General features: G+C 48.0%; 2 protein-coding genes across 7 annotated transcripts in view; one reads left to right on the forward strand and one right to left on the reverse strand.

The window, feature by feature from the left end:
• Positions 1-23421, forward strand: part of TRAPPC9 (trafficking protein particle complex subunit 9) — a 524427-nt gene that overhangs the window by 72882 nt on the left and 428124 nt on the right. For all 6 annotated transcript variants that reach the window (XM_079901721.1, XM_079901717.1, XM_079901722.1 and 3 more), the window contains 3 exons: positions 640-765; positions 9452-9668; positions 18017-18160. In XM_079901721.1, the coding sequence (XP_079757847.1) occupies positions 640-765; positions 9452-9668; positions 18017-18160 (487 nt within the window). The remainder of the gene's footprint in view (positions 1-639; positions 766-9451; positions 9669-18016; positions 18161-23421) is intronic.
• On the reverse strand, positions 19205-22326 carry LOC307175960 (protein CEBPZOS-like). Its single transcript, XM_079901695.1, has one exon. It carries the CDS (start codon positions 21048-21050, stop codon positions 20808-20810), a length of 243 nt encoding a protein of 80 aa, XP_079757821.1. The 5' UTR covers positions 21051-22326; the 3' UTR covers positions 19205-20807.

Consider the following 23421-nt stretch of genomic DNA (forward strand, 5'->3'; position numbering starts at 1 on the left):
ACAGCTTTCACGTGGGCAAGACCAGCTCTCCTGGCTGGATGTCACCTCGTGCAGAACCTTGAGAGGTGAAGATGAGATTGGAGAAGTTCTCGCCGGGATCATTACTGAGTGGCTGTGTGAAGCCCACAGTACCTTTTCTGTTCATGTATCTTCATTTGTCCTCCCTCTCAGGATCTGAGAAGCAGGAACAGGTAACTCAGAGAGATAAGCAGAAAGACATCAAACGTGCCAAGAGAGGACAGATACAGTGATACAAGGAGCTAGAACTTTTGTAACAAAGTAACATGAATTGGCAACTACTGCATCAAAGCTGCAGGTGTGAGAGAGTCTAAGAATGTTTTCGAGCAGGAGATTAAGTGGAAGTGAATAGCAAGGTTTCCATCGATAACGTTTTGAAATTTCGTAGACTATCCAGCGACTGTTGGCTGTATTATTTGAATGAACGCAAACGTATCTATATGGGCCTTTATAGGTTCACTCAATCCCACCAACCCCTTCTGCCCCCTTAAGGGATAGACTTTCTCAAACACAAAGTCCCCCCCTTGGGTGGGGACGTGCTGCTCAGTGTCACTGAGTCCCTGTGGTACCGCCTGCACGACCTGACACAAACACCTCTCCTCTTCTCTTTTGACCCTGCAGTATAAGAACGCCGGGGTGATTGAGTTAGAAGCGTGTGTCAAGGCCGTCCGTGTCCTCGCCATTCAGAAGCGGAGCATGGAAGCTTCGGAATTTCTCCAGAATGCAGTCTACATCAACCTTCGACAGGTGGGTGTGTGTCCTCCTATGAGTGGAAGAATTAACGCGGTTTTCCTGGAGCTTATTCACCAAAAGACCATCTGATTTTGCTGTGCTAGCATTCAGTATGGCACGGTTAAAACTCTGGAGTCAGAACTCGAAACTTTGATTAAGGGAGTTGTTTTACCTCTTTGTATTATGGTCTTTTACCCTCAAAATTCAGAATTCTGTTCTTTCAAAGTTTTTTTTGATTGGAGAAACGACTTTGCTCTCACCAGCTTTGCGACCTTGGACAAGCTTAATGCCTTATCACCTGACATTTGTCACTTGTGAAGCTATTCCATTTGTGACCCTATCTGGGTTGTTCATGTTATAAAACACGAAGTGTGTGAAAGTACTTTGTACAGCTCCTTTTACACCTAAGGCATTCCACAAATATTACTTGAATCTGGATGTGTTTTTAATAAGACAAAGTCATTAGAACATTTAGTTGCAGGTTGCTACTGCAAAATCCCCAAATCAATAATCTAGCCAAACGTCTACAATCTTTCTAATCTACCTTGGATTTTTATGGCCAGGGCAACCAGGACTCAAAAGTGAAGCAGTTTGGTTAAGGACCCAGGACTAGGGTTACAATACCAGTTACTGTAATCGAGCAGATCTTTACTGAGCATGGCATTGTGCCGGGAGGGGGCGTAGAGGTGGAGAAGGCAGAGTCTTCTCTCATTAAGCTGACAGTTTCGTGGCAAAGATAGACATTCACCAGGTGAAGAACTTGGAGTTTATTCTAAGAACAGTGGTTTTTAAAAGAAAGGTCTTAAAAGCACAGGAATGATGGGATCCCCTTTGTGTGGAGTAGGGTAAGCATGGTGAGGGAGGCCAGGTGGGAGGCTCTTGAGGAGTCCAGGTGGGCAGTGTAGGCGGCTTCACCTGAGTGGTGGTGGGACGGTCAATGGAAAAAAGCCAACAGATCGAAGACGTGTTTAGGGGGTGAAAAGGAAGGGATTAATGATGTATGTGAGGGCAGACAGAATAACGCCCAGGTTTCTGGCTTGATTAATTAGGTAAATGATGGTCATGCTGTGCTCGGAGAAGGGAAAGCTGCAGAGGGAGTTTGGGGGCAACGCTGGTGGATTCAGTTGTGGATATAATGAAAAGACTGTAAAATATGTGGGTCTGGGAGGCTCAGGTGAGAGAGAGGGTAGTGGGTGGAGGGGAGGGGAGAGAGACTTTACAATCATTTTGTATTTTGAACATATAAGAGAGAATAAGACACACATGCCTCTATCATCTAGGTTTAACGTATTAACATTTTGCCATATTGACTGCAGAGGTTCTTAATTTTTTTTTAATTAATTTATTTTTGGCTGCGTTGGGTCTTCATTGCTGCACGCGGGCTTTCTCTAGTTGTGGCGAGCAGGGGCTACTCTTCATTGCGTTGCGCGGGCTCCTCATTGCGGTGGCTTCTCTTGTTGCAGAGCACGGGCTCTAGGCATGCGGGCTTCAGTAGTTGTGGCATGCCGGCTCTAGAGCGCAGGCTCCGTAGTTGTGGCGCACAGGCTTAGTTTGCTCTGCGGCACGTGGGATCTTCCTGGACCAGGGCTCGAACCCGTGTCCCCTGCATCGGCAGGCGGACTCTCAACCACTGCGCCAGCAGGGAAGCCCAGAGGTTCTTAATTTTTAAAATAGAAATAAAGCAGTGGCGTTAATGAGGGTCTCAGCGTTGATGTGTGTGCTGCTCATACACGTGTTGATACCTCGTATGTTTATAACCACAATCTATGAAACGTTAGCTATTCTAGCATAAGAGTTATGCACAGGACTCGGAACACACACTGCTGGGGCTGAATCTGGCTTAGCCCCTTGGGTAAGTTAGCCTCTCCGTGCCTTGGTTTCCTCTTCTGTGAAGGTTGTTACTGCACCCCCGGGACACTGGGAGGGGGGCAGCTGAAGGGAGTGAGAAGTGGCAGCTGCCAGCCTAACACTGAAGGGAGAGACAAAAGCAGAATCAAGCGAATAAACCGAGTACAAACAAACCAAAAAGAGAAAAAAATCCCACAACGTTTGGAGCCATTTAGCGTAAGGGAAACACTACGTGGACTCAAAGCTGCTGAGCACGGCGGTGTCACGGATGGGAATGCGTCATCAGGAAAGGGTTGAGAAAAGGTGTTTTGGTTTCCCTTGACGTTTCTGGTAAAGATGGGCAGGAAAAGTGAAAACCCACCACTTGACGGTGAAGCTTCAGTTTTATGGGAAACTGAGCGAAGGGTGGAAACCAGCCGTCAGCAGTGCTGGCAAATGCACAGACATCTGGGTTGGATCCATCACTCACCACGATTTCCGGGTGACCTGCTGGGTGTGAGCTCTGAGCTGGGCAGTACGTTTGCAGGGATGACCAGGGCGTAATCCCTGGCTCTTAGGCTGCTGGTCCAAAGAGCAGCCCTGGGCACATGCAGATCTAGTGGGACAGCTCGGGATGCGGCCCGGGGACTACTGTGCTGAGGGTGAGAGGAGGGCTCCCCAGAGGGGTTTCCCTGCAGAGAGCAGAAACAATCCACCTACAGGGGCTGAAGAGCCTCTGAGCAGGGACCAGGTGCGAAGGCGTGACCTGGCTCGAGCACGGAGGGCTTGGGGAGCCGGAAGTCGTTTGGTGGCCTGAGCTGTTTTGTTGCTGAGGGACAGTGGATGGAAAAGGTGCTTAAAAGGCAGACCTGTTATAGGTCGTGAGTCAAAGCAAAGAAACGTGGACCTGTCAGGCAGGCACGAGAGAACCCTGTGGATATGGGGATCCAGCTGGGGCGTCATGCTGGAGTGAGGAGCAGAGTCGTGGGCCTGTGTGCAGACCCCGCTTTGCCACTTATTAGCTGCGTGACCTTGAGCATAATCCTCCATATCTCTCGATATTTTCATCTGTAAAATGATGGAATAACGAACTCATGGTGATCAGGAGTAGTTTAGTTCAGATTCTCTGTGTCTAGTCCTGTCTAGTGTTGCCCTGCAGTTACCCAGTAGCCGCTGTTATACTCAGGCCAGAGGGCGTGGAGGGACATCTGGGGGGCGGGGGGATGCATTTAAAAGCATGCTGAAGAACTGCAGGCAGTTTGGTGGAGGGTTGGGTGTGGGAGGGACTTGGAAGACTCAGTGTCCTAAGACTTGCTCGCCCTTACGGACCGGAGTTGGCTTTGCAAATTAATGTTGAACATTTGGGCTTTTGGTGAAGCTGTTTTCACAGGTGGGTATATATACAATGTATTTTATAAGATCAGATGCTTTTATTTAATGTGTGGGAATTTGCAGCTGTTGGGAACAGCCCCTTCTCTGTTGGCCTGGTATTCGTAGAACACTAGGGGTCAGCAGAGCCATGCGGAGGGTAAGGGGCCCGCCTTGCTGCAGCGGGTGTGGGCCTTTCGAGTTCTCCTCAACTCGATTTTCTGCTGGAGTTGACTCATCTCCGTGTCTGGTTGCCAGCTGAGCAGACAGCAGAATGAGTTCTGGTGGGATTTTTCTTTTTTTTAATTTTTACATTAAAATTTTTTTTTAATTTTATTATTTTTTAATAGATCTTTTTTTTTTGTGGTACGTGAGCCTCTCACTATTGTGGCCTCTCCCGTTGCGGAGCACAGGCTCTGGACACGCAGGCTCAGCGGCCATGGCTCACGGGCCCAGCCACTCTGCGGCATGTGGGATCTTCCCAGACCGGGGCACGAACCCGCGTCTCCTGCATCGGCAGGCACTCTCTCAACCACTGCGCCACCAGGGAAGCCCTTTAATAGATCTTTATTGGAGTGTAATTGCTCCACAACACTGTGTCAGTTTCTGTTGTACAGCAAAGTGAGTCAGCCATATGTATACATATATCCCCATATCCCCTCCCTCTGGAGCCTCCCTCCCACCCTCCCTATCCCACCCCTCTAGGTCCTCGCAAAGCAGCAAGCTGATCTCCCTGTGCTGTGCTGCTGCTTCCCTCTTCAGTAAGTGGTGCTGGGAAAACTGGAAGCTACATGTGAAAGAATGAAATTAGGACACTCCCTAACACCATACACAAAAATAAACTCAAAATGGATTGAAGACTGGACACTATAAAACTCTTAGAGGAAAACATAGGAAAAACACTCTTTGACATAAACCACAGCAAAATCTTTTTTGACCCACCTCCTAGAGTAATGAAAATAAAAATAAACAAATTAGACCTAATTAAACTTAAAAGCTTTTCCACAGCAAAGGAAACCATAAACAAGACAAAAAGACAGCCCTCAGAATGGGAGAAAATATTTGCAAATGAAACAATGGATAAAGGATTAATCTCCAAAATATACAAACAGCTTATGGAGCTTAATATCGAAAAAACAATCCAATCAAAAAATGAGCAGGGCTTCCCTGGTGGCGCAGTGGTTGAGAGTCCACCTGCCGATGCAGGGGACACGGGTTCATGCCCCGGTCTGGGAGGATCCCACATGCCGTGGAGCGGCTGGGCCCGTGAGCCATGGCCGCTGAGCCTGCGCGTCCGGAGCCTGTGCTCCGCAACGGGAGAGGCCACAACAGTGAGAGGCCCGCGTAACACACACACACACACACACACACACGCACACACAAAATGGGCAGAAGACCTAAATAGACATTTCACCAAAGAAGACATACAGATAGCCAAGAAGCACATGAAAAGATGCTCAACATCACTCATCATTAGAGAAGTGCAAATCAAAACGACAATGAGATATCACCTCACACTGGTTAGAATGGGCATAATCAGCAAATCTACAAACAACAAATGCTGGAGAGGGTGTGGAGAAAAGGGAACCCTCTTGCACTGTTGGTGGGAATGTAAATTGATACAGCCACTATGGAGAACAGTATGGAGGTTCCTTAAATAACTAAGAATTCCTTAAAAAACTAAGTTCCTTAAAAAACTAACAGTATGGAAGTTCCTTAAAAAACTAAAAATAGGGCTTCCCTGGTGGCGCAGTGGTTGAGAGTCCGCCTGCCGATGCAGGGGACACGGGTTTGTGCCCCGGTCCGGGAAGATCCCACATGCCGTGGAGCGGCTGGGCCCGTGAGCCATGGCCGCTAAGCCTGCGCATCCAGAGCCTGTGCTCTGCAACGGGAGAGGCCACAACAGTGAGAGGCCTGCGTACCGCAAAAAACAAACAAACAAAAAAACTAAAAATAGAATTACCATATGACCCAGCAATCCCACTACTGGGCATATACTCTGAGAAAACCATAATTCAAATAGACACTGGTGGGATTTTATAATGACAGTAACAAAGAGGGATCTATAGTTTTTCTGAACCAGGACAAGGTTTTGGTTCTTGGTCAAGTGTGTTCCATTGTAGAACTGATGAGTTGTGTCTGTTCTGGGACTGATTTTGGCTAAGCTGGAAACTTTGAAAGGAACCAAGATGGAATTATTGCAGGCGGCTTCTGCCTTAAGAAGCCCTGTGCAAATGTAAAAAAATGAAAAAGAATACGTTTGGATCTAGTGGTATTGGGAAGGGTTTGTGTGCGTTGCAGGAGCGTTCAAGGCAGAACTTCTCTTTGTGAGCGGGAACATGGATCACCTGTCTTGTCTTTCGTTGTTTACGAGAGTAGTTTATGGTAATTAGCACTGACAAACGGCTGCGCGCATTGCATTTAACAGCTGGCTGTCTGCAGATTCGTCTGTCGAACACATAGATTTCACAGGCACGTAGATTTCACAGGTCAGGTAGAAGTGAGAGAGAAGGAACGCGAACCTTGGCAGCCCAGATTCAGGTTTCAACCGTCACTTCCCCTCCGTGTGACCTTGGACTGGAATGTAACCTCCCTTAGCCTGTTTGTGAATCTGTAAAATGGGAATGATAATATTCACTTCTTCCTGGATTTGTTGTAAGTTGTATCAATAAATAGTATTATAACACACGCAGAGCACTTCACACACTGCTTGGCACTTAGAAAGCCCCACCGGTGACGTGTCAGAGCAATAAAGGCAGCTCGTGTGTGTTGGACCGCTAGCAGACACTTGACTAGGTTGTGAATTTGGTTATTTCTTTCTACCTTTGTAACTCTGTGTGCTAAGTGCGTTCGTTCCTGTTGATAGAAGAGGAGCCTCAGGGTAGAGAAGATTTAGTAATTTGTCCCAAGTCAGACCATAATTTCGGTGCAGGGGCCTCGTTAAAGCATGCTTGTTTGGGTTTTCCCCTCTCTACGTTCTGTCCTGGAGGCCGGGTGCTAGGCCCTGGGCCCACTGTCTTGTAGCCCGAGAACATTCAGCAATGCAGCCAAACAGACAGGGTCCTGCGCTGCTTGAGCAAAATGTCCGGAGGGGGACACAGGTGCTAAATAGATAAACGTGAAAACAAATGACTAGAAAATGTGATCAGCTCTGCAGAGGAAAAGAACATGCCTTGCCCTGCAGAGCTGGGGAAGTTTCTAGTCAGTGCTGCTCTGGTGGTGGTAATCTCAGTAAAATACGTTCTGTTACCACAGACAAAACGGCAAAGCATCTGTTCTCAGGTAAACTAAAACCCGCTGATGATACTTACGACTAATTAAGCAGCCAGCTTGTTGCCGGCACTTACCTAGGGGTAAATAGGTTGCGGCCGTAATCATCACGGCAACTGTGCTCACTGGTTTTATTGAACCCAGTTTTAGAGGTGAGGAAATCGAGGCTGGGGTGTTTGCTGCGTGCCCGTGATTACCTTGTAAATGCTACCACTGGTCTTCAGACCTAGTTCACCGTGGCTCCGAAGTCTGCGCTCTGTGAACTGCGTCGTGTAGCTTCCCCGCAAACAACCCAGATGACTGAAGTTAATTTTCTTCATTAGTAGGAAATGTAAGTGACCATAAGAGAAAGAGGTCGTAAGGAATTGTTTGGAAAATAGAGAAAAGCCCAGCACTTTACCAGCTGTGGGAGCATGCTCTAGGACCAATGTATATTCAACCCAGCACCCGGCACCTCCTGCAGATCTGATGTTCAGGAATGACTGAGCCATTTGATAACGTTTTGGCTCATGACACACTGTTGGTTAGAACCTGCGGCCTCTTTGTCCCTGGTTAATTTTCTCTTCAAAGCCATTTACATTTCCTGCGGGCTACTCCACTCAGATATAAGAATAGCCTCTTTAAACTTCCTGATGCAGTTCCTTAATGAAGCTTGTTGCTAAGGGAACCTAGCAAAAGCCCGGTAGATATGCACATAATAATGGTAACCTCAGAACTTTGTCGATTTAAACTCAGAATCAGAGGGATGGGAGATTCAGGAAAGGCTTTCTGAGATAGAAGGGGGAAAGTGTAAGGATGCAGCCCAGGTTAGACGGAGACATCTCGGTCCTAGCCGGCAGGGTGCCCGCCTTTCAGGATGGTGTGTGGGGAACGCAGAGCTCTCACAAAGAAAACGGTTGGATGGGGAGGGAGGAAAGTCAAGTTCTTTATTGGAGAAGGAAAAAGAGAGAGAGAACTGAAAACTTGCTGGTCGAACAGGAGTCTGGAATATGGCTTGACGTCCTTGCATTTAGGAGAGAGGAGTTTTGTGGGGACCAGCGTAGGAAGGAATCTCTCTTGGTGGGAAGCCAATGCAGCAGAAAAATGGGCAGATCCAGGGGGCCCCAGCTGGGTGAGCTGCCCGCCAAGCCAAGGTATGGGGCTGCCTCCGTAATCTGGCGCTTCAGGCCTGGGTTTGCAGCCCAGTACAGTGATGAGAGGGAGAGGGCTGGCGGGAAGGGCAAGGCAGAGGCCGGGGCACGGGCTGCGGGCATGTGCTTGTTGCACTTCACATGGGGGGTCTGAGAAGGATGCTCGATGGTGAGGAGGATGTTTCGGATTTTCCGCATGGGACGTACCAGCAGCTGACACAGATGTTTATCCCACAGGCGTTATGGCTCCTGTAGCTCATCATCTTCTACTTTTTGCTTCAGCTGCCAGGGATCTTGGAGCTGAATCTATAGTCGGCCTCTGTTAATTACCCTTGCCTCATGGCGTGCATTTTTGTGACTTCGCCTGCCCCTTGTTTCATTTAAGTATTAAATCCCCATTTTTGACCCTCGCTTTCGTTTTTTTGTTGTTATTGTTGTTGTGTTTAAAAAATTGATTTAGATCCTCGTTTAGAATGAAGCCAAAAGGAAATAAATGTGTACACAGACTATATCACAGACACGGCTTTTAAAAATTCTGAGCTGTTACCTAGTAGTTACATTGCTGGCCTGTAGTCGTGATTAAACAGAAGTTGTTATTACTACATCATGGGGTGGTTGGGAAAATACGGTTAGGTTGTAGATGAAAGAAAAATTTTTGTAAGCCATGAAGTCTTAATTTAAGTCCAAGTTAGGTGTGGTTATTATTAACAGTTCTTTGTCTAGTTACCTGGTTACCTGGTTCTATATATTTTGTGTTTTGAGAAGTTAATGTATTTGATGAAAATCCCTGCCCAGATTCCAGTGTCTTTCCCTTTCTCTTTCCCTTCTCTGCATCTTATGTGCTAGGTAGCAAATACCTTTGTTCCAGAGAATATGGGCCTTCTTAGCAAAAGGACAGGGTGAGCTTGGAGAGGTGGGGCTCAGAGAGGGCCTTGGAGCTTCCATGTCGGCGCTTCTCTGGATCCTGCCCTGTCAGTGCACTAACTCAGCTTCCCTTTTCCTTCACGTCTCATCGAGCCTCCGTTTTATGAGAAAGCTTTTTTGTGTTTCCTTTTGCACTTGTAAGATTCTTTCACATGCTTTTTACTTTCCTCTGTGTGCTTCAGCTCTCCGAGGAGGAGAAGATCCAGCGGTACAGCATCCTCTCTGAGCTCTACGAGTTGATTGGCTTCCACCGCAAATCCGCCTTCTTCAAGCGCGTGGCTGCCATGCAGTGCGTGGCCCCAAGCATCTCAGAGCCTGGCTGGAGGGCCTGCTACAAACTCCTCCTCGAGACGCTTCCTGGCTACAGTCTGTCGCTGGATCCGCAAGACTTCAGCAAAGGTACTAGAGCTGAAAGTTGCTTCAGTCCAATTAATGGTGCGTCCAATTAATGGGCCCTGCTCTGCCTGTCGGACACGATGACTGCTGCTGGCATGCAAAGGTGACTAAGCTCTCCTGCACTTGGGTACTTTTGATAGATCACAACAGAACGTAGCGGTGCTCTGCATGCGGGCTGGCATTCTTAAATCTGCGTGCCGGTTGGAAATCTCCCCTGAGCTCACTGACGTGTGTCCTCCTTGAAACATCTTAAATACCTAATGAATCCTACTTACCTCATGTGATTTAGCCAATTTGCAAAAATCAACCAATCTAGCATAAGTCCTGGGGTATATGTGTACAAGTGCAGGTGTGCATTTGGTGATGAATCCTTACCCTGCAATGCTAGTGCAGGGGAGCATGTGTTAAACATAGCTCTGAGCCTCATAACAAGTGCACACACGTGTGATGCCCAGTGTCAGCCAAAGGGTGATTCGCAGGCGAAAAAAGATGGTTGATGGCCGTTTTAGGCAGGACATGCAGAGCATTTTCCTCCAGCTCACGTCCAGAGCCAGCAGGCCTGGCCTGCTAGACGGGGAGAGAACTGAGGGGCCGTCTACGTTCCTGTCCCACCAGGGCAAAGACAGTCCTCTGGCGCGTGTTTTCTGTGGTCATGTGTGCCGGCCTGAGGGGCCCATGGTCCGAGTGATGAGTCTGTTCTGCTGTTGGGTAGTTCTGATTACTGGGTCTCTCCATGAAAGAATTACGAATCCCCTTCCTGCTTGCCTTACCTCCTGGGGACGGTGTGTCCGCTTTCCGTTTGTGTCCACCTCCTCAGTAATGATTTGTCGCGCTCTTGCCTGGTGCCATGGGATGTGTGAGGTGAGCGAGTGGAGCAGTGGGAAGAGGACAACTCCTGCCCTCCAGCGTACAAACAAGCAGTTCTAGCATGTGTCGACCTTCCAGGTATTTGCAGAGAGCTCTCGGGTCCTTCCAGAGCCTTCCTCTCCTCTGTCTCCGTTGCCTAGGTGGTTCTTGATGAATTACTCTGTCTGGACTTCTCCCCATTCTGACCTTCTCCCCAAAGCATCACTTAACATTTGATAGAATTGTACGCTCAGGATGAATTCTGATTAGCGTAGAGCAAGGAGTTGGCAAACTTTTTCTGTCCAGGGGCCAGGGAGTAAACATTTCCGGCTCTGGGAGCCCTCCGGCCTCTGCTGCAGCTCCTCGGCTCTGCTGCTGAGGTGTGAGAACAGCCAGGGATGAAATGTCCGCCGACAGATCTTTACTTATGATGCGGGTGGGGCCGGATTCGGTGTGCGGACCGTAGGTTGCCACAGCCCTGGCTCAGAGCACAGCGATATCTGAAATCACTTCGGGGGGCCCAAATTACTTAAAAAATGTTTTCCAGAGTGTTTTCCAAAATCATTTAAAAGGCGGGACCTGGGGTTTGGAAGAGCAGAGGGAGACTGAGTGAGCAGCACGGCAGGTGGCCTTTGAGGAGTGGAGGGAAGCTGAGACAGGACACAGCCCTTCATTAGCCCCCGCCTCCTGTAGAAGCCAGAGACCTGCCGCTGGGGGCTTGGCATGTGAGCACACGTGCTCAGGAGGTGTTGATAGGAGCGGGGCAGCGTCGACTTTGGGCTTTACATGTCCTGCCTCTCTGCAGCCACAGGGGGAGGATTGGTGGGCCCAGTGCTGATAGGAGCGGTCTGCATACTTCTCCTGTTTACGTAGCGTTCCCTTTCTAAAGCCATCTCACATAATAGAGCCTGGTCACATGACCTTGCCTGGTCTTCCTCATCCTGTGCCCTTGCTGTTGATCTTTTTAAAAAGTTAAACAAGGGGCTTGACGTTTGTCTCTGCTGGATAGCATCGGTGATGGGGCTCGTACTGTTGATGGAGTGATTTTGAACCTGAACTCTGTCCCTGTCTTCTGTCCCAGCCGTTGGTGATGGTATTAAGTGCAAGGGGTCAGGGGTAGAACTGGGGACCCTCTCTAGGAGGTCTTGCTATTAGCAAACGTTTCTTGCTTCTTGCTTTGTGCTGGACACCGTGCCACATGTTGAGGGTAAATGCATGGACACTCAGCCACGTCTGAACTCATTCAGTGACAGTTTCTTCCAGATCTTTCACCATCTCACCCAAACAGAAATCACGACACATTGTTTTCATCTGCCATGTCATCTGCTCTTCCTTTCTCTAATTCCTTTTTCCTCTGTGTTCCCCCAAGAGATGGGATGGAATGTAAGGTTTGCTGAGCACTTGTTTCACGACTGGCGCTTTTGGGCGGACTGTGAGTTCTGGGTAAATTAATACTGGCGGCCTGTGATTTCAGCCCCAGTGTCTCTCTTCTGCAGCCAAGAACCTCAGGGCAGTGGCGGTCAGGTGCTTCCCAGAGACCATTTTAATTTCTTCCTGGCATCTCTTGTGGGCCTCTAACTGGCCTCTAAGGGCTGATTCTACTCTCTGGACAGCCTTGCCCCAGCTGTGGTCACAGGACTGTCCTTCGTGTTCTGAAACACCGAGACCATGTGGTGTTTAACTGAAAGTCATCTTGGAGCCTGAGGGCTAAAGGGACTCACAGCCAGAAATGAGAACCTTCTGGTGGGCCCCGTCCCTGCAGATGGGATCCCTTGGCTGGCCTTCTGCGTGACCTGTTTGCCCTGGGCTCCCAGCCTGTCACCTCTTGCGGGGGGCGGGGGGGGGGAGGGTTTGTGCAGTGAGGCCCGAGCATATATGTTTGGAAAAGTCTCACATGATTCTGAGAAGACTGATCTAGCTCCTTCCCCCTCTTTACAGACAGGAAACTGAGATCCAGAGGGGAGGGTGGGCTTCACTTGGTGGTGTTTCTGCTGGGAGCTCTCATTGCTAATGGAGTCAGGACAGGGATCCTGAGAGGGAGGCTGTAGGTCCAGGTGACCCTGGAGGGCAGAGGACAGTAAGGGAAAGAGAGGACAGGTGTGACGCGTGATTCGGGAGGTGCTGGATTTGGGGCGCCAAGGTCAGGCCGAGCCAGGGTGAGGGATTCGGGATGCAGGTCACACTTGCCGTCGCCCTTGCGTCTGGTGTTGCACAGGGAGCTCTCCCGGGACGCAGCCAAGTGAGGAAAGCAGCGAAGAGACCACGGGGCTTGCGGGGGAGCTTGGCTCCCGGAGCCTCACTGGTCTGCGTTTACTTTGCTCGTCTCCACGGAGTGAGCGGCCGCGTTCCGGGGAGGCCCTGTCTGAATTCCCGGGCTCTGTAGCTGCTCTGCAGTCTAGTTGTGAGCAGCCGTCCGCTTCTTGGAGGAGAGGGCAGAGAGTGCAAACCGGACAGCACTCTCAGAGGTGCGCTGCGTGCCTGGGGTCTGCTCTAAGGGTGGAGGTGCCGGGAGCTGAAAGGCTCTTCTGACACAGCTGGCGGCTTCCCTTCTCGTCTCCACTCAGCGCTTAATGGCGGAAGATGAACAACAGCAAAGGAGCCCCTGGGTGTCGCGCGGTGGCACTGGCGCGACAGGGTGTCCACGTGTGTCCACGCGCGAGTCACGGGAAGTGGTTTCACCAGTTCACCCATTTACCTAGGAGCTCGGACGGTGCTTATTCTTCTTCTAAATGTAAATCATGTGATAATGGATTTTATCACGTCCCTCCTACCACCACACTTTCCCCTGTGTGATCTCATTACTATTATTTTTTAAGTAGACTTCATTAGAGCAGTTTTAGGCTCACAGCAAAATTGAGCTTAGCCATTTCCCACATACCCCCGTCCCCCGCATCACCCCCCCCAGCCTCCTTCCTCATCAACATCCCCGCCAGGGTGGTGCATTTGTTACAACGGATGAATCTGCACTGACACAGCGTCACCCAGAATCCATGGTTTACGTTAGGATTTATTCTTGGTGGTGTCCATTCTGTGTTGTTTGTTTGTTTTTCCGTTACCACACTGTCTTGATTTTTGTAGCTTTACAGTACATTTTGAAGTCAGGGATGTCTTCATTTCTTTAAAAAGTTGTCCTTATATTTCCCAGTATTTTAAGTGACAAATATAGAGCAGCTTCCTTGCCTGGTAGGGTCAGTGCCTGAGAGTGTTGCCTGCACGAGGACGCTGTCCTGGGTGTGGGCGAGGCCTGGAACCCAGAGCCTGCTGCCCAGGCCCAGCTGTGTCCTGGCCCAGGGCTGGAGGGTCAGGTGATGGAGCGCCCCGTCTGCTCCACACGGTCTCTCTCCCAGCACACCTTGCACTTGCACTTGCCTTACGCTGCTTGTGGCCTCAGGGAGAACGGTTTCATACGTGTACCATCATTTCTCACGGCTTGGTGAGCGGGTGCAGTGGGCCCTGTACCGCACTTGAGGGAATAGAGGCTTGGGGAGGTTAAATGCTATTCCTCAGGTCGAACAGCTAGTGAGAGGGTGACACCATTACCGACTGGCTGCATGGCCCCCGTCAAGTCTTCTGTCCCTCATCTGTACAGGGAGGTACTTTTACTGTGTCACGGGAAGGTTGTTATAAGGACTGAGTGAGTCAGTCCCCAGAATGTGCTAGGACAGTGCTCAGCAGATACTGTCAGGTGAGGTCTAATTCCATCTGTCCCTCTGAGGCCACGTGGAGGCTGGAATAAAGTGCCCTGCGGGCCAGTGCTTCAGGCCTGGCCCCATTGGGAAGGAGTGCGTGCTGGTGGGATGGCCCCCTGCCTTGGCCCTGGTACCAGTGGTTGAAGTTAAGGGCGAAATAGCTGGACACGCCCTAGAAGCTTTCGGGGTTTACATTTGAAAGGCTGAGAGTTGCTGGTGTGAGAGACGAGATGAGACCTGCAGGCCTGTGGAGGGGACAGTTGAGCGTACAGGCTCCGTTAGGCCGTCTTCGGGACAGATTTCGTGGGGTGAGTTAGTGTCTGGGAAGGGGTTTTTCGAGCGGTCACACTGTTGCTCTGCAGAGAGCTGGGAAGGGGGATTGAGTTTCCATGTGCTTGGGACCGGAATCCCTGTTAGTGTGCTTCTGACAGACTTCTGGAGAGATCGCAGGTGCTTTCCAGTGACCCCTTTTGTATCCCTGGAACATAACTGCAGACTGGCTCCAGAGTAAATGCAAGCCTCCTGGGCTCTATGCAGTTACACTGGGCTGGCCTTAGCCTTTTCTTTCCGTGCTGGGCCAGTTGTGCACACGCCATCCAGGTGTCCACTGCCGGGTCTCCTGCCGGCTATTGCTTCCTCAGGAATGCTCTTCCCTGCCGTTCACCGCTGCACCCCAGGCATCCTTCAGGTCTCCGCTGAGTGTCAGCTCTTCTAGAGGTCCCCCGTCGGCTCTCCACCTAAATGCAGTCCTTTTATTTCTCTCTTTCACGTACTCCTGTTCTTTCTAAACAGCATTTCCCATAATGTGTAAGTACCTTAAAAAAATGGGGCAATGATTTAGCACTTCTCCCCGCCGCCACCAGGCTGTGTGCCCCGTGAGAGCAGAGACCCTGCCTGTCCCTGTGTCCCCCTTGCTGGCACACAGCAGGCGTGCCTGTAAATACGTGTAACGTGTGTCCACACCTGATGAGCAGCTACGTGGCATGTGCTCATTGCCATTTATTGAACAGAGTTTGTTTCTTGATCTTAATTTTTAAATCACATGGATGAAACATGTTTCTTTTGAAAAATGAAACAAATAAGCACACCTCCATGTGATTTGATACTTTTTACTTAGCCTTCTGTTTTGGGAGGGGACATTCACCATCATTTTGTGAAAGAGGTGGGGAGATAAGGTAAGAGATCAAATAAGGTAAAAGTGATAAATGTCAGGTGGCTGTATTTTTTTTTTTTTTTTTACGCGGGCCTCTCACTGTTGTGGCCTCTCCCGTTGCGGAGCACAGGCTCCGGACGCGCAGGCTCAGCGGCCATGGCTCACGGGCCCAGCCGCTCCGCGGCATGTGGGATCTTCCCGGACCGGGGCACGAACCTGTGTCCCCTGCATCGGCAGGCGGACTCTCAACCACTGCGCCACCAGGGAAGCCCTGGCTGTATTTTTAACAAGAAATAAAAGTTACTTTAAACCCCATCTCCACTGTTGCTCTGGACTACTTTCAACATTTCTCAGAGAATTAAATGGAATTCTACTAAATCCCCGTACCTGTGAATAAAAGGGAAATTGTCTGTATTCTCAGGACCTGAAATGTATTTCTCTCTGTTTCTGGAAGTGAACATTTTCCCTAGCTGGTTATGGAAAGTCGAGGTAGGAGCACAGAAATACACTGTGTATATTTGCTAGCGTAACGGGCTGCTTATCATCACTTTAATCTTACTTGTGTTCCTATATATGAAGATTTTTTTATCATACCTTTTACTTAGCCTTTTTCTGAATGAGAGATTAAATTTTCGCCAGGAACTCTTATGAAAGAGAGTGGTAAGGCACGTAAGTTTGGTAGAAGGCAGTCGTTGAGGTAATACACTCTCACATTGCTGAACTTTCTGAATACAAGAGTGTTGAAAATTTTATCACCAGCTCATATACTGCAAATCTGTCTTAAGAATAAAAAGATTCAGATTTTATAGGATGAGCAGTTTGAACCGCATAGAAGTTATGATTTGTACACTATTTGGTGTTAAGAAAATTTATACTCAGTCTTACCGTAATTGCCTGTGGTAGGAACTGGATCCTTATCTATTAAAAAAAAATCTGCAGAGTGATATGTGCCGCATTGTTGGTATGGTGGGGTGGAGATTAGTTAGGTCAGGTCATTTAGAATTCTGGGCTAGGTTAGTCATGACGTTGATTTCAGCCTTATCATCCTTTTCAGAATCTCTTATTTTGTTTTGGCCTTTGGTCTTTTGACATCGTGGAAATACTGCAGGGACTTGTCATTCCTTCCTCTCCTGTCATTGTATGAAAAGATTTCTGTAAGATAAAACTGGTAGGATATCAAGGTTTTTGTGTGTGGGTAGGTTTGGTCAGCTCTAAGAATTTCAATTCATAATTATTAGTAATTGTTATTCAGTTAACAGTTTAAAAATTACTATGAAATAATTTAAATATACACAAATCAGACAGAATAGTACAATAGCCCATCACCCAGATGAAGTAATTAATAAGATTTTGCCATATCTGGCTTTATTCAGACCTTTCTTTTTCTTTTATTTGTTCTTTGTTGAAATATTTTACAGCAAATCCCAGAAATCATGTCATTTTACCCTATATGCTTAAGTAGGCATGTCTGAAAAATAGGGGCTTTTTCTTTCATCATGCTTTCAACTTGACCCACGAGCCTGTTAAGGACCAGCTCTGTATTAGGCATCTTACTAGGCAGTAAGGACATTTGGTGAATAAGATACCATCCTGGCTCCCAAGGAAATTAAGGACTGATGGAAGAAACAAAGACACAAGCTTACAGGTGCCTCACTGTATGTGCCAGATAACGCCTATGGGACAAGATTTGTGCAGGATTCAGTGGAAATTCACAAAAGGGACTTGCCAGCCTTGTAGGGTAGGCAGTGGGAGAGGTCTCATCAGTAGACCTATGAGAGGAGGAATGCTTTGGTCAGAGTCTTAAATCCTTTCCCCCAACCTTTCAACCAACCCCCCGGGGCCCCTGGGCACACAGCACTGGGTGGTAACTGTTTTTGAGCCCTGTTTCCACATCTTCATGAAGAATTTTAAGGTGGAAAATATTTAAAAGCAGTAACTGTTGCCAAAAGGGACTTGGAATAAACAACTCTAAAATCCTGTGATCTTAAAAAAATACTTTTCGATGGCTGTGCAACCGATTTCCTCCACCTCTAATTTCAGACACGCTGAGTTGTTTTGGAGGGAGCAGCCACAGTTTTGTTGGTAACCTTTTTTCTACTTTAGCTTTCTGCTTTTCTGTTCTTATACTTCAGAGAAATGCTGTGCTTTTTAATTTTATGGCCTTGGTTGTTGATAATGAAGGCTCATCAAATAGTATTTTCTTGAAAAAAAAAGAAGTATGCTGTAATTCAAATACATGCCACTGAAAACATAATATTTTGTCATAACCTTATTATAGGTATTTCAAAGTGGGTTATTTTAAAAATTGTGTCTTTGCAGAAGAGAGAGAATATTGGGTTGGCCAAAAAGTTCGTTTGGGTTTTTCTCTAACATCTTGTGGAAAAACCCGAACGAACTTTTTGGCCAACCCCGTATAATATAAAGCATTTTTTAAAAACATAAAAAACCAAAAAACCATGTGAACAGGCGCATCATGTGAGTGTGCTTCTCCAGGATAAACACAGGGGAAATGCTTTGGTTGCGCTTTGAGCGTGGTGGTTGAGGCGTTATCTTGAAATCACGACTTTTACACATTAGACATGGCTCCAGCGGGCTCACGTGTCGGCCCTGTTGCCAGTGCGCCCCTGAAGCCCTGCTCTGATGCTCTGTGTCTTCTGTCGCAGGCACGCACCGAGGCTGGGCTGCCGTCCAGATGCGTCTGCTTCACGAGCTGGTCTACGCGTCCCGGAGGATGGGGAACCCTGCTCTCTCTGTCAGGCACTTGTCCTTCCTGCTACAGACCATGCTGGATTTCTTGTCAGATCAAGGTGAGTGGATTCAAACTCCAGTTTTCTCCCAGGAAAGATGAATGAGTGCACTCCTGGTGCTGGCCCCCGTCAACACCGGCCGAGGATCGGGTGGGTGATGTCCTCCGTGCCCTCACCTCCCTGGGCCCCTCTCAACACACACTACTGGCCCTTCTCGCTGCTCTCAGCCTCCGGCATGGGCTCCCCTTGCCTTTGCCTACGTTTTATAAAATGTAAGTGTCAAAGTGTAACACTTACATGCAGAAGTGCACGGTTCACAAGCACACTGCTCAGTGAGTTTTCATGAAGTGACCACGTGGTACCCAGCACCCAGATCGGACACAAGACCAGAACCCCAAACACCTCTGTGCCCCTTTTGGTCACTGCTCCCCTCGCGGGCAGCATCTGTCTTGACTTTCTGAGGGATCGTGCATGTCTTTGCCCACACATCAGGGCAACTTTCTTCTAGGTCCTTGCCTCCGTCACCTTCTCTTCTCACACAGTTCCTGGGTGTCACGTGTTTTTTGGGTTTCAGTCACAATCCGTTTATCTCCAGCCCAGCCCCCACCCTGAGCCCCAGGTGTTCTCCTGCTGCCTGGGTGCCGCACAGGCCCTTGGAAATCAGCCCTCCGCTGCCTGTGTCCCAGCGCCCTGTCTGCCTGTCCCTCCCGCCGGGTTAGCATGTGCTGTGGGTCCCCTGGGAAGCACTCTTGGATGTGATGCAAGTGCGGGGCGTTTATTAGAAGTGCTCTTGGGATCGACACCCACTGAGGGGAAGAGAAGGAGGCAGGTCTGGTTGGGCAGAGGGAAGCTGGGCCTCGGGGCAGAATCTGCAGGGGCCTGGGCAGCCCCCGGGAGCTCCGGGCTGGGGTGACCCTGGAGCCGTCCTGCATCATCCCGCAGGCCGGCCTTCTGCCCCCTCACCGAAAGGTCGTACAGGTTCTCGTGGCGAGGTCCCTGTCTCCCTGTGGAGGGCACTGTCTGGAGAGGACACCGCCCAGAGCCTTGGGGGTGAGGCCTCAGCGGGGCCTCTGGCACTGGGATGGCCGCGCTGTGTGGAGAGGAGCTGGGTCTCTGTAATCACACACCCAGGGGCTGACGCAGCTGCTCCCAGGGAGGGGAGCACATCCCTTCCTTGAGCTGCTTCCACCTCCCCCTGCCTCACCTGCCTCGTCCTGGACTTTTTTCTCGCAAATACACATCTTCTTCCCGCAGCGGGCCTTTGCCCTCACCCCTTGCCTGCACCTTGTCAGCCATCTCCCCTGGGTCTGCACTTCCTCTAGGCTGCCTGTCACAAGTCCCAGGGGACCCGTCGTCCTCCTGCTGTTCGGTCTCTCCCCTCACGCACTTCTAACGTTGCACCGACAGAGCTGGTGCCTGTTTAGTCGGCCTGTCTTCCCTGCAGAAGCCCCAGGAGAGAAGGAACTTGGTGGTTATTTAAGGTCATATTAATTAGTGATCCGAAGACGCTGGGTCTAGAAGGAGAGAAACTTGGGATATTTGACCCTGTTGAACAAACCGCTGCCTCATAAGGACCTGTGTGTAATGGTATTTGGTTAATTGGAGTCTTCTGAGAAGAGGACTGAAGTCAGGAGGACCAAGGGTTCCCTCCACTCACCCCAACCTCTAATTACCATAACCTCAGATCAGTAATTAAGTTCTTCCTGGGCCTTCATTTTCTCATTTGTACAACTAGGATATTACAGATTGTGTGGCAGCTTGTTATTATTTTAATGATAGTATTTTAATTGATTGGGTGACCTTTCTCCTGGGGAGCTCATGGTACCATTCACAGAGTTGATAACTAACATTTCTAAATATCACCGCATTGAAATGAAATACGGAAGAGAGGAGTAACCTTCTCCTTGGACGGGAACCCGTCTGGGTGTTTGCAGAGCGAGGCAGCACAGTCTGGGGGTTCTTGCCTGCCCCTCCTCATAGGTCCCCCCCGCCCGGTGTGTGCCAGTGCGCGGGAACTCACAAGATGGGTTCTGGGGCCAATTGTTTTTTGTTTTTTTTTATGACGAATTTTATTCCAAAGTGGCTCTAGTAGTATCAGAGACATTGATGTAGGGTTTAAATATTGTTTCAGGTAAAGTGACAATGGATAAAAGCAGTATTTCTAGTTAATATGTTTTTAGATAATGGGATTTTAAATGTGTGAGTTAAAAATGTAATAAATATTAATGAACTTGTTTACAAAACAGAAACAGACTCATAGACAATAGAAAACTAACCTACGGTTACCAAAAGGGAAAGGAGAGGGGAATAAATTAGATAGACAACAATGTCCCACTGTATAGCACAGGGCACTATATACTCAATATCTTGTAATAAACTATAATGGAAAAGAAATGTAATAAATATTAAAAATAGGTGTTTTACTATTTTATCTACTTTGAAAGATTTATCAATTCAGAATTATAGGGGAGATTTTTTTTTTAAAGGAGAACTACTTTATTTTGAGTAATAAACAAAACTGCATTTATAACATAATAAACAAACCTTCCTTCAATTTCTTCACAGTTAGTCCAAAGAATAAAACCTCTGACTTAATGAGAATTTACATTTAACCTTACATATTCTAAAATCCATCCATGTCAACTTTGGAATTTTAGTCTTGCCTGATACTATGAAATAGGGCAAACCTTGATCAATGGGCAAATTCCTAATTTTTGCCGTTCAGCCACTTTTCTGGATCTTGCTCTCTGATTCTGTACATTCCAGAGTGTTCGGTGGATTTGTAATGAACTTCCAAGATGAAGGGGAATTTCTTGCTCATTGTTTGCCTGAAACCTTGGCTTGTGTTCATCTTTTTAAACAAAAAATATGCTCCAAAAATGCCCACAAGTTCAGCTAGTAAAACTCCTTTAAACATCTTCTTTGCCAGTGGATCCAGAGTACAGGCCATCCTGAGGCACGTACTCGCGGGGCTGCTGGGACCAACTGTTTACATGAAAAGAATAGGGTGTGGGGAGGATGCCACGGTTAAGCCTATAGAGGAGTCCATAGTAAATGATGGATATGGGAGCATCATGGGGGAATTGACAGTTCTTTTCAGAGGTGGAAGAATGGTTTGGGTAATGTTCCATGAAGGAGGTGACCTTGACCTTGAAGAACAAATTGGTGTTTGCCAGACAAGACTGAGCAGAAGGAATAGCTTCAGGTAGGAGGACTTTCTCCAGTTCTGGTGGAATTAAGAGGGTTTGGTTTATTTGGGGAATGTTAGATACAGTGATTTGTGTGATTCTGTTGTCTGGGATTTTGGGAAGGAAAGTGGATGATCAACAGTAGTGCAATACGATCCTGCAGTTCCACTCCTAGGTATATACTCAAGAGGTCTGAAGACATACACCCACATAAAAACTTGCACATGAGTGTTCCTAGTGGCATCACGCATAATAGCCAAAAAGTGAAAGCGGCATCCATCAATGTCCATTCACTGATGGATGGATAAAGAAAGTGTGGCGTGTCCACCTGGATTTCTCATTCTCTTCCTCTCCCTCATCCCTTCTTCCTTTCCACTTTCCTTCCTTCTTTTGGCTAACATTTGTTCGTCCTTCAGATCTCAGTGTAGATAACCACTTCTGTTGTTTTCTACAAAGCCTTCCTTGGTCCCTCAAGACTACCTTGTGTTCCTTTGGAACATTCCCACTGGAGTATGTGCTTACCCATCGAGCACTTTCACCCACTATATTTCGATCGCTCAATTAATTGACAGGCTCCGCACTCAGGCTGCAAGCTCTCTGAAGGTGTCTGTCTGACTTGCTGTTTTTCTTGTCCCTGTCACCTAGTGGCTTGTGCTGGCATCCACACAGGGCTGAACGCATTAATAATAAATGCTTTTCCTTTTTTAAAAGTAACTTTATTGAGATTTAGTTCGCAGACCACAGTTTAAAATGTGCCCTTCAGTTTTTTAGTGTATTCACAGATATGTGCACCTGTTAACCACAGTCAATTTAAAACATGCATCACTTTGAAAAGAAACCCTATTAGTGGCTAGTTAAAGCCACTGTGGCTGGTTAGTGGCACACTTCAGTACTCACATCCTGTTGAATGCATTAATAATAAATACTCTTTCTTTTTTTGGTTTATTTTCACTGTTACTGGGAAGGCTATGGTGAGCCTCTTCAGCGCTTTGGCTTTTCGAGCAGGAGAGAGATTTTGTCAGGAGAGGGATTACTGGGTCAGCCATTCTGAACACTTTTATTGCTGTTGAGACATATTGGAAATTGCCTTCTGAAAGGATTGTTCTAATTATACCTCTGGCAGCAGTGCTGCTCATTCAGTATGTAGAAAACGTTGCCTTATTGTTTTAATTTGTATTTTCTGGGTAAGTTGCAAGTTTGGATATTTGTTCTGTGTTCCTGTTTACTAATTGTATCTCTTTTATGTGAGACTCTTTTACAGTCTTCTGACTGTTTCCCTGTAGCTTGTCTCATTTGTTTCTCATTTCTTGGGAGGCAGATAGCATCAGGCCACTGTGCTGAGGTCTGTCACGCTTTGAGATGCTAATGAAGTCCTTTGCCCAAAGTCCGTCAGTTACTATGAGAGATACTCATACTATGAAATGTATCTTGTGCCCGTAACATACCTGGATGGTGTACAGCGGGTTTGAAAGAGTTAAGACACCTCCTGAAAGTGCTTCACTTGTTTTTGAACTAAAGCTGAAAGTAGCAGGAAAATCTGTTTTAAACATTTTATGATAGATCTCTTTAGCATAATACGAAACTTGAAACTGTTGCTGGAACTCTGAGAAATACATTTAACATTACAGAGGATTAGCTCAGACCAACATATGTGAATTTAACAGAGTATGAAGCGCTCTACATTTGACCCACATTGGCCATCCTTTGGTTTCTTGAATATGTCAGGATTTTTGCTTTTTGGTGTTTTCTTGTCTCAGGACGTCGGCTACACTCTTGCCAGCCGTCCCGCCTTCAGCTCTGGGGTGGGTTTGTGCAGGTGGCCTCCCCATCCCCGCCCTCACAGCGTCTTCTGGTCATGTCCCGACTTTTCTTCAGGGCGGGCAGTTTTTATGGCTGACCCTCCACTTCCTCTCTTGATAAATCCCCCTCTAAGAGAGTCGGGCCCCTCAGGGACAGCAAGACTAAGTTATGGGACGAGGGGCCGAGCTGCCTGGGAAGAGAGGGGTTTCCTCTTTTCTGCCGGGAGAAGCGTGAAGCCCCAGGAACTGCTGGTGACCACACTGGGTCGTGTGGAGAAGAGTCTAGGAGTGGAGCGGACTCTTCCTTGTGTGGTCTTCTCCGTCCCAGCAAGCA

This window comes from Stenella coeruleoalba, assembly GCF_951394435.1.
Source record: "Stenella coeruleoalba genome assembly, chromosome: 17".
Classification (NCBI taxonomy): Eukaryota; Metazoa; Chordata; class Mammalia; order Artiodactyla; family Delphinidae; genus Stenella; species Stenella coeruleoalba.

What these genes read in the sequence shown, in the direction of transcription:
- LOC307175960 (XM_079901695.1), bottom strand. Translation starts at nt 21,050, where the DNA reads ATGGCCTGTACTCTGGATCCACTGGCAAAGAAGATGTTTAAAGGAGTT.